At 43.6% G+C, this 21,277-nt stretch overlaps 1 protein-coding gene across 1 annotated transcript in view; it reads left to right on the top strand.

Annotated features, from left to right (window-relative positions):
• LOC125452063 (cadherin-7-like) overlaps positions 1-21,277 on the top strand; it is a 139,251-nt gene that overhangs the window by 63,634 nt on the left and 54,340 nt on the right. Inside the window, exons 4-6 of the mRNA XM_048529996.2 lie at positions 659-778; positions 11,373-11,540; positions 20,681-20,868. Coding sequence (XP_048385953.1) covers positions 659-778; positions 11,373-11,540; positions 20,681-20,868 — 476 coding nt within the window. The remainder of the gene's footprint in view (positions 1-658; positions 779-11,372; positions 11,541-20,680; positions 20,869-21,277) is intronic.

Below are 21,277 nucleotides of genomic sequence, written 5' to 3'. Positions count from 1 at the left end.
AATTCCACAAGCTCATCACTCTATGGGTGACGGCCTTTCTCCTCATCTCAGTCCTAAATGACTACTTGTATTGCTAGGCAGTGACAATACTGTCTGGTCCTGCACTCCCAATCATTGGGAACCTCACCCTATCGAGTCCTGTTGGAATTTTATAGGTTTCCGTTTGATTCCCTCCCCCCATTCTGCAAACCTGAAGGCCAGTGGTGAGACCAGGATTTCCTGGTGAACCATTCCGCTGGATGCAATAATAAACCAGTGCAGAGCTTTTCCCACAAGTGTGGACCAATCTGTTAAAGGTTGGACCCTTGGAACAAGGATGAGAGAAAATGCGCTTGTGCTGTCATTGTTCTGCTCATTGAGACTATGCCCTTCCAGGTTTCAAAACTGGTCTGCAATGCTCTTTATTTTGCTAATGTTGTTTTTCGTAAGAACTTGTACTGAAGAATCTAGACACCTTGTGCTTAAGGTGGTGCCTTCGATGGCGATCAGTAAACTTTCACTGTGCTAATTTGAGTACATGTGACAAGAAAGCTAATTCAACTCAACGGCATCTTTGCACAGAAACACATGTTCAGTTTATTGAAGTAGGAAAATGTTTGTGTTCTGCCATGGTTAACTAGTAAATGTTCAGTAGACTAACTATTTATACTCTGCATAGGAACCTTCGTTACCCAAGTGACAGCGACAGATGCAGATGACCCCTCCTATGGGAGCCATGCCAGGATAGTCTACTATATCCTGCAGGGACAACCATATTTTTTGGTGGAGCCAACAACAGGTAACATAAGTGTCATGGAGCTTGCTGTAAGGAAGACATGAATGTCTGGAGAGCATCAGTTAGTGGCATTGACTATTCCTCATGCGTTGGTACTGTCACTGGGCTTGTTATCCAGCTTTGATCTTGCTAATGCTCTCAGGACCTAGGTTCCGATCTCACAGGGTAGCTGGTGACAATTAAATTACAACCAATAAATCTAGAATATAAAGCTTGGCTCAGAAATGGTGACCAAAGCAACCAACATCACTTTTTTTTTGTAAAACCTGATGCCAGAAAGAAAATCGGCTATTCTTAAATGATCTGGCCATACAGACCCACAGTGATGTAATTGACTGTTAACTGCCCTCTGAAATGGCCAATTGGTTCACAGGTAGCTTGGCATGGACAACAGCACCCTTATCCCATGAAGGAGAAAGGTAAGATCACTTGTGACCAGATCAGCATTAAACTGAAGTTGGATATCATTGGTTGTGAATGTTTGCCCAAGCAGGGTCCTGCTCAAGGAGATAGGAACAGAAGGAGATGATTCAGCCTCTTAACCCAACCTATCCCGAAGTTAGATTCTCACGAGTCAGTGTCGAAAAGGCAATTTACATAATTGTTGTAACATAGGAAACACAGCAATCAATTTACACACATTGAGCTCCCATACCTAGCAATGTGCTAATGCTGGAAGATACCCTCATTCCATGAATAATTAAGGTAAAAACAATCCTTTGTTATTTTAGACCTGTAATCCATCCATGGTATTGGCTTCTGTGGTGCGATTAGTCAATATGTTTAGCTGTTAATCAAAAGATTGGTAGTTCAAGATCACCCAAGGCTGAAGTCCTTGCTATTTTAAGGTTTTTGTGTTTTCAGTGATAGTGTCCCCAGTTCTTGACCAAGAACAAAGAGCAATACAGAACCAGAACAGGACCTTCAGCCCTCCTGTGCTGACACATTTTGCGCTTCCATACGAAAACTTCCTTCAATTACAGGATCCGTAAACCTCTACTCTCTTCCCATTCATTCGTCCAGGTGTTTCTTGAATGTTGCTATTATGTCTGCGTTTACCACCTCCTCTGGCAGTGCATTCCAGGCACTCACCACCCTCGCACATCTCTTTTAAACTACCCCTCCCCACCCACCACCTGCACCTTGAACCTGTGCCCCCTCGTAATTGACCCCTCCACCTTGGGAAAAGTTTCACCTCAGTTTCAAGTCTCGCACGCTCCAGAGGGGTGTCATAAGATCTCTGAACAGATTGGTCAAAAATTACTTACAGGATCCTTGCTTTTATACATCACCATTCATGTCCTCCAGGTGTCTCAATTCACCTGCCAGTGAAGCATAGTCACTGCTGTAACTTGCAAAAATTGAGCATCAATTATAAAAAAAACAAGATAGTTGGTGTCCAAAGACCAGCCTTTCAGAGGCATTCCTGCACCCATCAATGTCCACCTAATTCAGCCACCATTTGAAGAAGTTCTTCACTGCGACTCTGTTGCCAGCACTCGCATCTCCAGGACTGGAAGCTCATGGGTTTATGTCCTACAATTAGAAGTTGGAGTACGGAATGATTTTCCAGTGGTTCACCATCAGAGGTACCGTAATTCAGAACAGAAATGTAACCACCGTCATGGCAGGTTCCCACCACACAACATGAAGACAGGACGGGGAGATGCCCCTGTTTTTCTTGGCAATTACAAAACCAAAAGCAACCAGATTTCTCCCCAAACCAAATGCCGTGCTGCCGAGGAAATATATAATCAGTCCTTTACTTTCATTGTCATAGAGTTAGCTAGGATGGAAACACACCGTTTGGTCCAACTCATCCATGCTGACCAAATATCCTAAACTGAATGTGAACATTTTGCCCATATCTCTCTAAACTCTTCCTATTCATGTACAAGCGCGGATAATTTTGTAATTGTACTTGCTTCTATCACCTCCTCTGGCAGCGTGTTCCATGCATACACCACCCTCTGTGTGACAAAGTTGCCCTTTAAGTGCTTTTAAATGAATCCCCCTAATCTTAAACCGAAGCTGTCTAGATTTGGATTCTCCTACCCCGGTAAAAAGACCTTGCATATTCTCCTTATCCATGCCAGTCATGATTTTATAAACCTCTATAAGGTCACCCCTCAGCCACTGATGCTCCAGGGAAAGAAACCCCAGCATTTTCAGCCACTCCCTCCAGTCAACACCTTCAGCCCCAGCAAAGCCTTTGTAAATATTTTCTGAACCCTTTCAAGTTTAACAGGATCTTTCGTACAGCAGGGAGACCAGAATTAACGCAATATTGCACAAATGGCCTCACCAATGTCCTGTACGGCCATAATAGAAAACAGAACTTCCCAACTCCCATACTCAATACCCTGATCAATGAAGGCCAGCATGCCAAGTGCCTTCATCACCTCCCTGTCGACCTGTAACCCCACTTTTGAGGAACTATGCAGTGTACCCCTAGGTCACCTGGTTTGATCCTGGAACTCCGCCCCTAAAAGCATGGTAGTGAACCTGCAACCATGTGGACTGCAATGTTAAAGAAGGCATCTCCTTCTCCAGCACTTCTCTTCTCCAGCGCATCTCTATCTCCAGCACATCTCCTTCTCCAGGGCATCCCCTTCTCCAGCACATCTCCATGTCCAGCACATCCCCTTCTCCAGTGCATCTCCTTCTTCAGTGCATCCCCTTCTCCAGGGCATCTCCTTCTCCAGGGTATCTCCATCTCCAGCGCATCTCCTTCTCCAGCACATCCCCTTCTCCAGCACATCCCCTTCTCCAGCGCATCTCCTTCTCCAGGGCATCTGCTCCTCCAGGGTTTCCCCTTCTCCAGAGCGTCTCCTTCTCCAGGGCATCTCTTCTCCAGCACATCTCCATCTCCAGGGTATCTCCATTTCCAGCACATCCCCTTCTCCAGGGCTTCTCCTCCTCCAGGGTTTCCCCTTCTCCAGGACATCTCCTTCTCCAGGGCATCTCCTTCTCCAGCACATCTCCATCTCCAGGGCATCTCCTTCTCCAGTACATCCCCTTCTCCAGCACATCTCCTTCTCCAGGGCATCTCCTTCTCCAGGGCATCTCCTTCTCCAGCGCATCTCCTTCTCCAGCAAATCTCCATCTCCAGCACATCTCCTTCTCCAGTGCATCTCCTGCTCCAGGGTATCTCTATCTCCAGGGCATCTCCTTCTCCAGGGCATCCCCTTCTCCAGGGTATCTCCTTCTCCAGGGCATCTCCTTCTCCAGCACATCTCCATCTCCAGCGCATCTCCATCTCCAGCGCATCTCCTTCTCCAGGGCATCCCCTTCTCCAGGGTATCTCCTTCTCCAGGGCATCTCCTTCTCCAGCACATCTCCATCTCCGGTGCATCTCCATCTCCAGGGTATCTCCTTCTCCAGGGCATCCCCTTCTCCAGCGCATCTCCTTCTCCAGCGCATCTCCTTCTCCAGGGTATCTCCATCTCCAGGGCATCCCCTTTTCCAGGGCGTCTCCTTCTCCAGGGCATCTCCATCTCCAGAGACATTAGATATGGTCACTACATGCTGGCACAGCCAGCGTAACCCACATCTCATGGAGGAAAAACTGGACCATCAAAGCCACCCAGAACTTTCTCTGCGTAAGTGGGCTGTCCTGTTAGCAGTGACTCGAACCTGATCGTACTGCTTTAAAAAGAAACCTGTGCAGTGCTCTGGGATATCCTGAGATCATGAGGGATCATAACTGCAGATCATTTTATGCTTTCCCAGGCCATAACAGAGAAACAGAGGAGAAACAGTCTCCTCAAGCCTGTTCCATGGTTCACTGATGCAATTTTTGATTTCTTTTTAATATTCTTTCATGTGATGTGGACATTGCTGGCTGAGCCAGCACTCAGTACCCATCCCAAGTTACCTTGGAAACGGTGGAGATGAGCTACTGCCTTGAACTCGCTGCGCTGCTTGGGGTGTAGGACCATCCACAACACAGATGCAGATCTGCACCCTCTTTCCATACCTCACTACTTAAGTCCCGTATCCCTCATTATCCTTGGGTAGAAAGCATGTATCAAATCACTCATTAATAATTTGGGCAGCATGGCGGCTCTGTGGTTAGCATTGCTGTGTGGAGTTTGCACATTCTCTCTGTGCCTGTGCAGGTTTCCTCCAGGTGCTCCAGTTTCCTCCCACAGTCCAAAGCTGTGCAGGTTAGGGTGGATTGGCCGTGCTAAATTGCATGTAGTGCCTAGCGATGTTTAGGTTAGGTGGGTTAGACAAGGGAAATACAGGGGTAGGGGGAATGGGTCTGAATGGGATGCTCTTCAGAAGGGTGGTGTGGACTTGTTGGGCCAAATGGCCTGTTTCCACACTGTAGGGTTTCGATGATTTAACAAATCAAATTAAATCAATAATAAATCTATCAGTCGCAGATTGAAAATGAACAAGTTTAGTCTCAGTTCCCACGTGCAGAGAGAGAGAGTTGTAAACTGTTATCACCACACTGTGTAAAGATGTTTCGAATTTGAAGGAAGGGTCAGGGTGGAAAAAGCCCTATTTTGTGGACACAGATGAGCTCCACTGGGACGTCTGTCAATTGCTCATGAAACATCAAGGGAATTTCAACTCACTGTACAGACTCTCACTGAAAGTTTTAGAATGTTAGTGGCCACAAGCTGACTATATACCTCTGTTGATAAACACAGAGTAAATTCCAGATCTAATTGATGAGACAAAGAAAATCATCACCATGAAGTGAAAATCACTTTGAAGAGGAAAGCAAAGACACTTGGATCAAGCAAGAGATTACAAAGTACTATGTAATAGATTTTCAGAGAGCCTACAAATTGCTCAAGGGATGACTCACTGCAAGATTAAACCAAAAAAAGCAGAGTCTATAACTTTTGAAGGAAAATTACATTCTAAATTAGGAGTGTCAAGAAAAGATTCATGTTGTTAGAGTGCATGCAGCTACTCCTACCATTAGTATTCACCATATTTCTACTGAACTGCTGTAGCAGTTCATATATCCCTGCAGGATCTCTCACTGCTACCTCTAGAAAAGCAAAGAAAACTACTTGAAGATCTCCCACTTCTCTTTTTTTGTGTTTCCTGGAGGAAATGTTATAGCATGAAGTAAAATGTTTTGACTGTTGTCTTCTTCAAAGTAGCAGTTATCGCCAGTGACATGTTAATAGATTCCAAGCCAGTCGATGAGAGTGAAACCAAGGTACGCCTTTTCCTTTGGAGGAGGGAATTTATTGACTTGCTGAGTCTTACCTCTCTTATCTCACACCCGGTATCACAGATATTCTCTTACTTAAAAATCGAAAGAACTGCGGATGCTGTAAATCAGGAACGCAAACAGAAGTTGCTGGAAAAGCTCAGCAGGTCTGGCAGCATCTGTGAAGAAAAAATCAGAGTCAATGTTTCAGGGACTGGTGACGCTTCATCTGCTCTGAAGAAGAGTTACCGAACCCGAAAAGTTAACGCTCATTTTTCTTTGCAGATGCTGCGAAACATGCTGAGCTTTTCCAGCAACTTCTGTTTTTGAATTGTCTGCACTCAGACAATTAATGGCCACCAAAGGTTTAGTAAAGGGGTGGTTTTCAAGGAGTGTTTTAAATTAGTGGTGTGAGGTAGGGAGGCAGTGTGAAGAAAGGGACTTGAGACTGAGGCAAAGCAAGACAAAGCTCCCCCTCTCTTTCTATTTATTTTAGAACCCTCTCCCCCTCCCCCATTTCTGAAGAAGGGTCGAGGCCCAAAATGTCAGCTTTCCTGCTCCTATGATTCTGCCTGGCCTGCTGTGTTCATCCAGCTCCACACCTTGTTATCTCACCTGTAATTGTAGTTGGGAATGGGCAAGAGACTAGAATTAAAGGAGTGCAGGTATCTTGAAGATTGGTAATTTGGAGGTATGGAGATGGGGGCTGGGGAGCAAGGCCATGGGGAAGAGTTGCAAACAAAGAGAAGAAATTTAAGTTCAAGACTTTGGTTGCCTGGGAAACACTGTGAGACAGCGAGGGCCGTGAGGGGGGAGGGAGAAAGAGCTAGCACATTGCTGTTTGCCAAAACCTGCAGAGGTGAAGAGGGTACCTCCTCAGAATAACTGCTCCCCAGGAGGTCAGTGAGTTAGTTAGGGAAGGGCGTGCAGTATGATATTGCTTATTGTTGAGGAATCATGGAATTGCACAGTGCAGAAGGAGGCCATTCGACCCATCATGCCTACTCTGGTTCTGTTATTAGTGCCAGTGTCCAGCCCCCCTCCCAATATTTCTGCCCTCTTGAATGTTTCAATTGATCCAGTGTTGATTACTAGGCAATGAATCCCATACCCTAACTGTTCACTGTGTGAAAAAGAAAATTCTTATATTCCCCGATAACAAAGTGTGGAGCTGAATGAACACAGCAGGCCCAGCAGCATCTCAGGAGCAGTGATAATGGGAACTGCAGATGCTGGAGAATCCCAGATAACAAAGTGTGGAGCTTCCCCCTTGCTTTGTTTGCATATCACTTTAAATCTGTGGAAAGAACAGTCTGGAAAGTTTGCAAGCTGTGCCTTGACAGAACATCATTACAACCACTTACTGCTTTCAATCCTTGTGCGATCATCAAATTGTGGAATAATGCAGCACAGCGAAAGGCCATTCAGCCAATCATTCATGTTTTAGCACTTTGAAACAGCCAGTCCTATGTTCTCTTCCCTCTTCCACACAACCCGAAGTCATTTTCTGAAGAAGTGTCCAGACCCGAAACGTCAGCCTTCCTGCTCCCCTGATGCTGCTTGGCCTGCTGTGTTCATCCAGCTCTACACCTTGTTATCTCCGACTCTCCAGCATTGGCAGTTCCTACTGTCTCTGTAACAATGCTAAGACACTGTTTTATTTCAGATCTTCACTTCCCGATTGCAAGCTCCTCTTGAATCTCCTTCCAACCCAACTTGATGTGCAGTATGATCCACACTGTAAGGGTTGGCCACGATCATAGCATTTCGTGGAAGAGTGAAACACTTTACTTGCCTCACTGCTGAATCCTGACACAGGATAGTAAAGATAGTGCTGCCAATAAGTGATATAATCCATGGTACTTGCCAGGGAAATCTACGAAGAGGAGGCAGAAATCTCTCATTTGTGAGGTATTGGGAACCTAAAATACAAGATGCGATGATTTCAGTGGTTTGCACAGCTGCCTCACAGTGCCAGGGACCTGGGTTCGATTCCACCCTCGGGCCACTGTCTGTGTGGAATTTGCATATTCTCCCCGTGTCTGCGTGAGTTCCTCCAGGTGCTCCAGTTTCCTCTCACAATCCAAAGATGTGCAGGATAGGTGGATTGGCCAAAATAAATTGCCTATAGTGTTCAGGGATATGTAGATGAGGTGGGTTATAGGAGAATGGATCTGGGTGGGATGCTCTCAGGTTCAATGTGGGCTTGTTGGGCGGAATGGCCTGTTTCCACACTGCAGAGATTCTCTGATCTTTGAGCTGTGAAGTTTCAGTTTGACAAGCAGGTGGATTGGACATCAGAAGAGCTTCAGGCAGCTGCTGGGCTGTTGCCCACTGACGGGGATCAATGGACACTGGCACAGTTCTCTCTGACAGCAATATATGTTCAGAAACACAGGACTACCAATCAGCCTTCAAGTTATTTCTGGTCTCTACTAATTTTTGTATCTTGCTACTTTCAAATGGGAAGATTGTGGTGCAGCAGTAAAGTTACTCAAACAATAATCTAAGAATGCCACTTTAATACTCGACAGGTTTTCATTTTACAGAATGTGCTCACTGTAAAAGTTTACAGCTTCGAGTTTTACTTTTTTAATGCCCGGGGCTATGAATTCAAATCCCACTATGAACAGATAGCAAAATTTGAGCTCAGTCAAGATCTGGAATTGCAATCCATCTGGACTGCGAATGCCCTTCAGGGAAGGAAATCTGCCATCCTCACCTGGTCTGACCTTTATGTAAATCCAGACCCACAGCAATGACTCATAACTGACCTTTGGGTAATAAATGCTGGCCTAGCTAATGATGTTTGTGACTCATTCTTGTAAAAACAAGCACCGAAAATTTCTTGGTGGGCTAGAACTTAAACATTGCTAAAGGGAGACAAGAAGTTCAAGTCTTCTACTCTTCAGACTGAAGATGTGCGAACCAGACTTGAGCAAAGCATAAGTTAATGCTTCTTTTCCAAATCAGTTCTTGAGACCTAGTGCTGAAGAGTGCAAGCTAAAAGGTTCTGCATTCTTGTGCGCCTTTAATGTAGAGGGATTAATGTCTGTTAACATCACATTGGGCCCATAATTGGGCTTATCTTTGGAACAGCCATTTAACTCACCCCACTCTTTCACCAAAGCCTGACTGGTTCAGACTGACCCCCAGTGCAGTGCACAAACATCGGACACGATTAGAACCAGGGCTGGTTAAATCTCATTGACTGTGAGACACTTGATTGAGATTGTTAACCTGGGTCAGTCAGGGAGCCCTGACTGACAGATATAAGTAGGAAATTCAGAAGGTCTCCTCAAACTAGTGATCGGTGTGAGCTGGTCAGAGTTCAGCTGGTCAGCTGGCTGGTCAGAGCCCATGTGTGCCCATGTAAGTAAAGAGTGACTCAGTGAGAGGATACCAACCTCTGTGCATTTATTTCAGGAAGCTTTGCTTTCAGGTAAGGGGTGAAATTTAGGCTCTGTCTGCCTTTTCAGCTACATGTGTGGGTGCTGTTCAAAGAAAAGAAGCGGGCACCATCCAGGTCCTCATTTTTATCCAGTCCAATCAGCAACACTAAAACTGACCACGATTGTGCTGTTGTTTGTGGGAGCTTGCTGGGTACACACACTTCAAAAGTGATACCATGGCTTTGAGATGACCTGAAACTCTGGGAGTCTCTGTAAAGAAAGTGAACTTTTTTCCTTATTTTGACCAGGATGACCTATAAATCACCACCCTCAGAGCTGAAAATGCTTTTTCTAGCAGCGTCTAGAAAAGGTCATCTGGCAGGAGTAGATGATTGGAGAATGCTGCCAATGAACTGAGTTCCGCTTAGTTTGCACCCTTCCACCTCCCACAAAAGGAAACAGTCTTTCATTCCCATATATTTTAGAATCCCCTGGAGAACTTAACTCTTTTGTCATACCTACATTTTTTAAACTCAGTGGAAAAAATGTGTAAATTTATGCCCATTTTATTTACAGTGTTGTGTATGATTTGGGACAAATTTGAGAATACTTCTATCTTCGGAGAAAGGTTATGGGAGTAGCAATAATTTTGAGATAATGTTTGGTTTGGCCTTGGACAAAAACCTCCAGGCCTGGATTATTTATTGCTTTGTTTTCACAGCTATTCACGAGGTCGACCACAAGAGGAAGTCAGTGATGTCCTAACTTGGCTTTTTGGAGGTCAGTTTAGTTTGGTTGGCAGGTTGGCCGGTTTGAGAAATAGGCCGGTTTGAGAAATACTGCGATGCCAACAGCGTTGCTTCATTTTCCATCACCAGCTGAGGTTACCATGAAGGACTCTCCTTCTCAACCTCTCCCTTCGTCTGAGGCACGGTGCCCCTCAGGTTAAACCACCACCAGTCATCTCTATCTAATGAGAGAGCAGCCCTATGGTCTGGTAAGACCATGACAACTTGACTTTGCTTTTTTATGAAACAGGCCTGTTTCAGAAGATGTTGGATAAACTGGGACTGTTTTCACTCAAGTGTTGGAGTCTTAGGGGAGATCTGATAGAAGTATATACAATTATGAGAGGCGTGGATAGTCAGAATCTTTTTTCCCAGGGTTGACATTAGGGGACAGAGGTTTAAGGTAAGAATGTGTGAGGCATGCTCTTTTACACAAATGGTGGTAGATGAATGGAACACATAGCTAGAGGAGGCAATAGAAACAGTTTTGAGAGCAACATTTAAAAAATTTAGACAAGGCATCTGGAGATAATGACTGCAGACACCTGAAGCTAGAATCTGTGGGTGTGAGGCTGGAAAAGCACTATGAGCAGGTAAGTCAATGCTTCAGGCCAAAACCTGCCTTGAAAAAAAGGTTTCAGCCTGAAGCATTGACTTACCTGCTCCTTGGATGCTGTCTGACCAGCTGCGCTTTTCCAGCCTCACACCTATAGACAGACATCTGAAGCAGACAGGGAAGAAAGAGATGTTGAGTATGTACAGGAAGATAGGATTGATTCAAATGGCATCATGCTCAGTACAGACAAGGTGGTCCAAAGGGCCTTTTCCTGTGCTGTACAGCTCTATATTCGATGTTCCAATGGACCAATTACTTGAGTGGCAAGGGAACTATTTAGTAGCAAGATGCTCACATATCAGCTACAACTGGAATACATTTTGTCATGTTTATGTGCCCTAGATAGAACATTTCAATAAATAAATGATTTACTTAGCTGAAATGTCACTCCTTGGAAAAATAATGAACCTTAAATTTCTAACTCCAGCAGAAATTGCCTTTTGGTGATGCCCAGACATTAATCCAGTGGGAAATTGTTTCTGATTTGTGACTTTTTACATTATCTGAAATAATAGAACCAATTGGAAATTCTTTTCTTGTTTGCCGTCCAGTGAGCTCGTAACAGGTTTCCGATACAAGGGTATGTTTTTATTCAACTAATTGGGAATGTATTCTGCAGGAGTTATCCGAGTTGCTTCGCCTAATACAGACAGAGAGGCTGAAGAACAGCACGTGGTTATCATTGAGGCTAAAGATATGGCCGGGTTAAAGGGAGGTCTCTCTGTGACAACCACTGTGACCATTACCCTGTCTGATGTTAATGACAACAGACCGAAATTCCAGCACAGTAAGTAACTTTCACCTCGGGAATTCTCATTATCATAGAAGTTGTAAATATTGAGGACAAAGCTTGATAGCTTCCAGGAGCTATTAGCATAGACTTGTAGACTTAACTGCTTTTTCGAACACACAGTGCAACTTGTTCTTAGGGGCCACCTGGAGTGGCAATCTGTCAGCTTTACAGAAAAAATAAATAATTCAGGGACTTGGAGTCCATCCCAGAGTCCTCTCAGTCCTAACTACTACGTTCTGATCCCATCATATTTTGAACACAACAATTAATGGTTTTTGTTTTATTTTTCAATGATGTACTGAGATTCGGGTCATCGTCATTCTAGAACTGAGTCACAGACTCCTGGTTCTGACCACCCATTCTATACTGGTTTTAATTTTATTGTGGAATGTGAGTGTCTGTGTGAGACCAGCATTTGTTGCCTGTTCTAAATGCCCTGGAATTGCTGGTAGTGAACTATCTACTTGCACAGTGGAATTCCTTGCCATATTGGAACATGCACAGTGCTATTGGGAAGGGAGTTTCAGGATTTTGACCCTGTGATAGTGAAGGAACAGCGGAATGTTTCCAAATCAGGACGATGTGCAGTTGGTGCCTTGAGAAGTGCCATAGAGTCATTGTGAGTCAACAGTGGAGGGAGTGGATGTTTGTGGATGAGGTGCCAAACAAGTGGGCTTCTTTGTCCCAGGTGGCATTGAGCTATTTGAGTGTTGTTGGAGCTTCAACCATCCAGGTGAGTGGGGAGAAGTCTAGTCATTTCTGACTAGGCTTTGGGGAGTAGAAATGGATTTGTAGAGGCCTGCAACTCATTGCGTGGATGGGTAGCAGAAGAAAAAGATTTTCTAGAAAAACAGATTAGATATGCAGGTCAAGTGCTGTCTCATACAGTGCTATGCTGGCAAGTGGATTTGGCTAGGTGGCCCATCACTCAACTGCAAGATACTCTGAGCCAAGTGGCCTCTTTCTGTGTCATAGACTTTCAATGAATTGGTTCTGTGAGTCACTCACCAGAGATCATTCATTCTCCTGTGTTAAAGTGTCGAATCTCAAATTGTTGGGTTCACCCTTCCTTCCAATGGGATGGATTAACTTTTATTTGGGTTCACTGACTTCCTTCAATGCCATGTCTCCCCAAGCCACTAGTAAGGGCCAATCTGCTTCCATCCGCAGGCTGTGTGCTCATTGTTACAGTCTCAAAATATCTCCCTCGAGGCTTGGTCCACACTCAGCAATATATCGGTACTCACTGTTCAATTGAAAAACAGTGGAGGACAGATTGCACAGCATCTTAAACTTACTTCTAAATTATACTTAAGTCCCTCTTCTCCCTTGAACTTGCAGCAGGTGGCACTCTACAGCAAGTGGGATGACCATGAGCAGCAAGTAAAGTGGACAGTGCTTTGAAATGTGTGTTAAGTACAAAGAGCAACAGTTAAGACAGGAAACTCAGAAGGTATTGGGAATATAAACACTTGTATACCTGTTAACTGCTCAGTCCATGAAACAGCTACCCAATTGCAGTCTTGTTTTGAAAGGTTTTGTTTAGTGTTTGTGTAGCATTAAACATGAATTTGTAACTTGTTCAGAAAGGTGGCTGAACTGAGATAACATTGGCACAGACTGTAGCCGCTTCAAGCCCCATTTGATGAGTGCACTCTGGTTAATCGTTAAATAAAAAGCATTGGGTAATCATTATTAGAGGGGGCAGTTATATAGATATATTAAAATATGACATTTAAGGGCCAAGAAGTTCCTTTTGCTAACATGATGGGGAGCTGGTGCTGATGTTGCTGGGTTAACTTTCTGGGGAAATGTGTTGAAATTCAGTTCAATAAAATGGTGAAAATGAGAAGGTTAGCATTCATCATTCTCATAGAGATCCATCTGGATCACTGGTGTCTTTGAAGGCAGGAAATCTATCATCTATCTGGTAGGGGCTATGGTTGACTCTAGACCCAAAGGAATGTGGTTGACTCTTAACTATGTCATGATCTACTGGGTTATTTTCCTAGAAAACAAGCATTGCTATTCCAAAAGGTGGTAGTTTAATGAGGAAAGAATTGGGGTCCTTAAAGATAAACAAGGCTGTCTATATATGGAACCACAGGAGCTGGGTGACATACTAACAACTATTTCATTTCCGTATTCATTGTGGAGAAGGATGTGGAAGCGAGAGAACTTGGAGAAATAAACAACAATATTTTGAAAAATGTCCATATTACAAAAGAGGAGGCGCTGGAGGTCTTAAAAAGCACGAGGGTAGGTAGGGTAGCACAGCGATGCTGGAGAATCTGAGATAACAAGGTGTAGAGCTGGATGAACGCAGCAGGCCAAGCAGCATCAAAGGAGGAGGAAAGCTGACGTTTCAGGCCCTTCTTCAGAAATTTCTTAAGAAGGGTCTAAGCCCGAAACGTCAGCTTTCCTGCTCCTATGATGCTGCTTGGCCTGCTGTGTTCATCCAGCTCTACACCTTGTTATCTAGGATAGATAAATCCCCAGGATATGATCAGGTACTCTGTGGGAAGCCAGTGAAGTGATTGCTGGGCCCCTTGCTAATATAACTGTATCATCGATAGTCACAGGTGAGACGCCAGAATGCCAGAAAACTGAAGGGTGGCTAATGTGGTGCCATTATTTAAGAAAGGTGGTAAGCAAAAGCCAAGGATCACTCGACTGGTGAGCCTGATGTAAGTGGTGGGTAAGTTATTGGAATTTGAAGTGATTCGGAGACACAGGCATTGCTTGTATGTTTTTGAAGAAGTTACAAAGAACATTAATGAATGCAGTGTCACGTACTTTGTTGAGATGGACTTCAGTAAGGCGTTCGAAAAGGTTCCACATGGTAAACTTGTTCGCAAGATTAGATCACACGGAATCCTGAGAGAATGAGTCATTTGGGTACAAAATTGACTTGAATACAGAAGACAGAGGGTGGTGGTGGAGTGACGTTTTTAGACTGGAGGCTGTGATCAGCTGCATGCTGCAAATTCAAACCATATTATACAGGGTATGGTCAGTTTATGCCCCTGTCTGTTTGACTGCAGCATTCCTATTCCAAAATCTTGGATAAAGGATGTGTCACTGGTGTATCTCCCAAAGCGACTCCTGCAGAATGGTGGACCCCACCTTCGGATCATTCCAACCTTATCCATACCTCTCGCTGCATAAGATCCCGCACAGAATTAGCTTATATAGGATTTTCGGAAGTTATAATTCTGAACTACTCTCCCTCTAATTTCTACATGCGCTGAGTGGATGTCCAAGGTCTAAGCGCAGTGGCAGCTGGAGAAATTGAAAGTGGCTGAAATCAACAGGTTAATCGAGATCCATGTACCTACAGAATGATTAAGCTCACAGTGTAGAGAAAGTGTACACACTGATATTTTTGATGCAATGACAATTATTTCTTATCAGAAATACACAAACCAGTTTTGCTTTCAATGTTATCTGCTGAATGTAGAATTTCAGTTGCAGGCTGTTATTTTAATGTGAACCCCAGGTATAATTGTGTATCTATCTGTTGGAACACCCCGCTGCAGAACTTAAAACAGTCATTTCTGATGATGCTTCATGCTACAATTTATTACCTCCTCTAAACAGCTCAGCCAAAAACTGGTCAGATTCACTGGATTTCTGAGCAATTGAAATGAGTTTTGAGCATGAAACTTGGCTCACTGCATATTGAAGAATTATATCTCCATCTCGCTGGAACTAATCATATAAATAAATTGACTAATGCCTTGATAGGGTAGCCAATTGATAGACACGGTCTAAAAGTAATGGCTGCCATACAGTTGGCTGAAGTAAGGAATAGAAAGAGAGAAAGTAAATGCCTGTGATTCCACTCAATGTTGTCAGGAAAAAGTTTAAGTTTGAGATGGGCTGAGGTTTTGGCTCATTTGTAATTGGCATCAGTGAGCAAACGTGCTGTCAGTGCTCCCTTCTCATGTGAAGAATTGCCATTTTCCTGAGAGCCTGAAAGTGGTGCGGACAACCCTGAAGTATTTCAATTTCCAGCTCCCCTCCCAAGATTGACGGGCAGAATGGAAAAAGCTGTTCTTTTCTCTCTTGGCCTCACAGTTTGGGTATCCAGAGCTCAGAGAATTCTGGGAACTTCATGGCGATAGTTGTTCTAATCCATTTCGGGCAGCACGGTGGCTCAGTGGTTAGCACTGCTACCTCACGGTACCAGGGAACTGTGTTTGATTCCAGCAGCGGGCGATGGTCTGTGTGGAGTTTGCAATTCTCCTAGTGTGTGCATGGGTTCGCTCTGGGTGCTCTGGTTTCCTCCCACAGTCCAAAGGTTTGCAGGTTAGGTGGATTAGCCATGTAAAATGCAGGGTTATGGGAATAGGGTAAGGGGGTGGGTCTGGGTGGGGTGTTCTTCAAGGGGGTGGGGTCGGTGTGGACTTAATGGGCTGAATGGCCTGCTTCCACAGTGTAGGGATTCTATGAGTCATTCAAAAATTAAACATGAGAACATGGGGTCACAGGTCTGAAGCATGAACTGAGATTGGATGGGTTTTAGGAGTATATTCAGAGGAGTTTAGAAGAATGAGAGCCAATCTCACAAGAAGCTATAAAATTCTAACAGGACTAGACAGGGTAGATATAGGATGGATGTTCTGATGACCAGGAATTCCAGAACCACTGTCACACTATAAGGATAAGAGTGTTAGCCTATTTAGGAATGAGATAAGGAAAAATGTCTTCGCTCAGTGAGTGGGGACCCTTTGGAATCCTTTACCACAAAATGCGGTTGAGGCCAAAACATTGAATGTTTTCAAGAAAGTGTTAGAGAGAGTTCTTAGGGCTACAACGATCGAAGGGTATGGGAAGAGACCTGGGTTGGATGATCAGCCACGGTCATATTGAGCACTGAAGCAGGCTCAAAGAGTAGGATGGCCTACTCCTACTCCAGTTTTCCATTTTTCTGTGGGCAGGACATCTGCTCGTTATTGTTATTTACATTGACACAATCTGAGCTGAGTCACTATACAATGCGGCATACCATCATCTTCTAATGGGCAATTCCACCATAAAAATTCGAAAGACATGGTGAGAATCTCATCTTGATAGATGATGAAATGTGAATTCTATTGAGAACTAAAGAGAGAGCTCAGAAGTGCCAGGAGGAGACATGAGAAGTTGTTGGCGGATAGGATCAGGGTAAACCCTAAGGCTTTCTATAGGTATTTAAGGAATAAAAGAATGACGAAAGTAAGATTAGGCCCAATCAAGGATAGTAGTGGTAAGTTGTGTGTGGAGTCAGATGAGATAGGGGAAGCGCTAAATGAATATTTTTCAACAGTATTCACTCTAGAAAACAACAATGTTGTTGAGGAGAACACTGAGATACAGGCTACTAGACTAGGTGGGATTGAGGTTCACAAGGAAGAGGTATTAGAAATCCTACAGAGGGTGAAGATAGATAAGTCCCCTGGGTGGGATGGGATTTATCCTAGGATCCTCTGGGAAGCCAGGGAGGAGAATGCCGAGCCTTTGGCATTGATCTTTAACTCGTCATTGTCTACAGGAATAGTGCCAGATGACTGGAGGATAGCAAATGTGGTTCCCCTGTTCAAGAAGGGGAGTAGAGACAACCCTGGTAATTATAGACCAGTGAGCCTTACCTCTGTTGTTGGTAAAGTGTTGGAAAAGGTTATAAGGGATAGGATTGATAATCATTTGGAAAAGAATAAATTGCTTAGGGATAGTCAGCACAGTTTTGTGAAGGGAAGGTTATGCCTCACAAACCTTATTGAGTTCTTTGAGAAGGTGACCAAATGAGATGAGAGTAAACTGGTAGACGTGGTGCATATGGATTTCAGCAAGGCGTTCGATAAGGTTCCCCACAGTAGGCTATTGTACAAAATGCGGAGGAATGGAATTGTGGGAGATATAGCAGTTTGGATCGGAAATTGGCTTGCTGAAAGAAGACTGAGGGTGGTAATTGATGGGAAATGTTCATCCTGGAGACCAGTTGTTAGTCATGTACTGCAAGGGTCAGTGTTGGGTCCACTGCTGTTTGTCATTTTTATAAATGACCTGGATGAGGGCGTAGAAGAATGGGTCAGTAAATTTGCAGACAACACTAAGGTCAGTGGAGTTGTGGACAGTGACGAAGGATGCTGTAGGTTGCAGAGAGACATAGGTATGCTGCAGAGCTGGGCTGAGAGGTGGAAATGGAGTTTAATGCAGACAAGTGTGAGGTGATGCACTTTGGTAGGAGTAACTGGAAGGCAAAGTACTGGGCTAATGGTAAGATTCTTAGTAGTGTAGATAAGCAGAGAGATCTCGGTGTCCATGTACACAGATCCTTGAAAGTTGCCACCCAGGTTGACAGGGCTGTTAAGAAGGCATACACTGTTTTAGCTTTTATTAATAGAGGGATCGAGTTCCGGAACCAAGAGGTTATGGCGAAGCTGTACAAAACTCTGGTGCAGCCGCACTTGGAGTATTGTGTACAGTTCTGGTCACCGCATTATAAGAAGGATGTGGAAGCTTTGGAAAGGGTGCAGAGGAGATTTACTAAGATGTTGCCTGGCATGGAGGGAAGGTCTTATGAGGAAAGGCTGAGGGACTTGAGGCTGTTTTCATTAGAGAGCAGAAGGTTGAGAGGTGACTTAATTGAAACATATAAAATAATCAGAGGGTTAGATAGAGTGGATAGGGAGAGCCTTTTTCCTGGGATGGTGACGGCGAGCACGAGGGGGCATAGCTTTAAATGGAGGGGTGAAAGATATAGGACGGATGTCAGAGGTAATTTCTTTACTCAGAGAGTAGTAAGGGAATGGAATGCTTTGCCTGCAACGGTTGTAGATTCGCCAACTTTAGGTGCATTTAAGTCATCATTGGACAAGCATATGGATGTACATGGAATAGTGTAGGTTAGATGGGCTTGAGATCGGTATGACAGGTCGGCACAACATTGAGGGCCGAAGGGCCTGTACTATGCTGTAATGTTCTATGTTCTATATGTGGAATTCAAAGCTAGCCTAATGGTGACCATGTGACAATTGTTACAGGTACCCATCTGATTCACTGATGGATTTGAGGGAAGGAAATCTGCTTTTTTTGACTGCTGTGGCTATGAGTTCAGGCCCACTGTAATGTGCTTGAAACTTGACTCTCCTCTAGGCTATGGACTTGAGCTGAAAATTGCTGGCTTAGCCAGTCATATTCATATGCAACAAAGAAAATCATTCACACATTGCTAACAACAACGCCCAGGATAACAGATCCACCAGCAAGCATTGGCTAATAGTAGCACTTCAAGCTGTGTTCAATTTCACCCCAGTTATAACCTCTTCCATCAGGCACAAGAGACAAAAGCTCAAACACACCTACAAACAGATTCAAGAACAGCTTCTTCCTCACTGTTATTAGATTTCTGAATGGGCCTCTCAAATTTAAAATTTAACGTTGGTCTCGCTCTTTGTGCACCATCTCTGTAGCTGTAATATTTTATTCCTCACTTTGGTCTGTTGTTTGTATGGTATGATCTGCCTGTACTGCATATAAAACAAAACTTTTCGCTGTACCGAGGTACATGTGACAATAATAAATCACATTTCAGAGATACACAGGCATTAGTAGGCACACATTCAAAGGATTCTTGTATCAAAGATTGTTTTACTTATGAGAGAACTGACTAACTCAGCAGCAGTAACAAAGTGGTTCAGTCTTGTTATTCAAAATAAGCGATTACACAGTGGGGAGCTGGAGGAACACAGCAGACCAGGCAGCAAAGGAGGAGCAGGAAAGTTGACATTTTGGGACAGGATCCTTTTTCAGAAAAATAATGTTAATCAAAATAATTTTTGTGATTTTTATCCAGAAGGACAAGGGCTGCATGTGAAACGGCACAATGTGCAAATTCCACCAAGCCACATACCACCCTGACTCAGAACTATACCTGAGTTTCCTTTACTACCGCTGCATCAAAATCTTGGAACCCTCTCCTGGGCAGCACCCTGCACCCTCTGAACTAAAGGGGTTCAAGAAGAAAGCTCATCCCCGCCTCCTCTCGGGCTGTGAGGGTTCAGTCATGAATATAGACATAGACAGTGATATTCAACTCTTGAATTAAAAGGCAATACAGTAATCACAAAAGGACTGACCACCCTTAACAAAAATATATCTTTTTCAACTCTCTGATGCAAAAAGGAAAAAATGGAAGTTTCACTGGTTCATGGAATATTTTGTCGTCACTGTGACATGGATATGTTTTGGTGAAGTAATCTAACTGGCAGTATTCCTGATAGATTCTAGGTGCAGTTTTCTGATCATAACAGCAGCAGAAAACTTCCCACTGTTATTGCCAGACTCTGGGTCTGTGTCTGTCTTGGAATTAGTAGCTCCTTATTGTATCAATATTGCATGTTAAGAAGCCAAATAAATGTAGGTTGGCCATGTCGTTGATGCAGCGGCTTTAAGAGTTTATTTTGTCCTGGCTTCTTTTAGAGAGAGATTAGCGGACAGATGAAGAGTGATCCTTGAGAAGATAAACAATTTGTGAAGCATTGGGTTTTTTAAATGTTGGAAAAATAGAAATAACCTGAATGAGTGTGGTCAAGCTCACACCCAGAGAACCAAGTTTTTTAGTTCCAACCTTCAGCCTGGTTGCAAGGCAGTGAATCTCTCCCAGCTACTATACTGTCTGTCTCAGAATTGTCTTGATCTTTCCTCATGGATTACAGAACTGCACATGAGACACACTGTGTTTTGAATTTGCATTTTGTCATGGATGTGTTTATGGGATGATAATATATTGGAAAAGTTGATACATACTGCATGTATTATTCTATTACGTTTTCCAGTGAAATTAAATTATTTCAGGTTCCAATTTCTTTTGTTGTATTTCAACTATAGAGTTTGAATAAATTGTGTTTTGCTTAACATCTAGTATTTTGACCAAGAAAATTGCATCTGGAACACAGCACCTTGCATTTACCTTTGAAATAAGTAAAAGTTAGAGCCTAGCTATCTTCTTAATATTTTGAGGGGGCTGGTCGAGTCGATAATACGGTGTATTGACCTGCTATGTAATACTTTCTGAATAGGGTGCTCTGCTGGGTATTAATCTCCAAAACTGGTCAAATAACTCCTTTCTCATTTACCTCTTGTTTCAGAACTGTATCACTTTTCTGTTCTGGAATCAGGCAGCATTGGATCGACTATTGGGAGGGTAATGGCAACTGATGTCGATATTGGACAAAATGCAGAAATGGACTACATGGTTGAAGCTGGCGATGGCTCAGATTCATTTGCTGTATTTACAGATGATAAGACCCAGGAAGGTGTCATCAAGTTAAAGAAGGTCAGATTTAACAGGAACATCTTGAGATTTTCCTTGATTCTATTCTCTCTTTTGCCGCTGATAGTTCAGCTTCTCTTTTCAGCTAAAAATAATAAATGCACCTTGCTTCATAGAGGGGGGCATTTGGTAATATCGCTACACTAACAGACTAGTTTGCCGAGGTCATGAGTTCAAATCCTGCCCTAAGACTGGAGCAATTCAAATTTGTTTGATTTATCGATAATAATTAAATAAAGAGTAAACACTAGTGTTAGAAATAGTGAGCATGAAACCACCACTGATTGCCCCAAAAACCCATTTAGTTCATTAATGTCCACTAGGGAAGAAAATCTGCTGTGCTTATCAGGACTAGCCACTTGTTGCAAAGCTGGGTTTGATATTTGTGGATTGGAAGGCGGGATGTTAGAAT

The sequence above is a fragment of the Stegostoma tigrinum genome, chromosome 5, assembly GCF_030684315.1.
Source record: "Stegostoma tigrinum isolate sSteTig4 chromosome 5, sSteTig4.hap1, whole genome shotgun sequence".
NCBI classification, from domain to species: domain Eukaryota; kingdom Metazoa; phylum Chordata; class Chondrichthyes; order Orectolobiformes; family Stegostomatidae; genus Stegostoma; species Stegostoma tigrinum.
The sequence above is the reverse complement of the archived record's forward strand: the minus strand, read 5'-3'. Positions and strand labels throughout refer to the sequence as shown.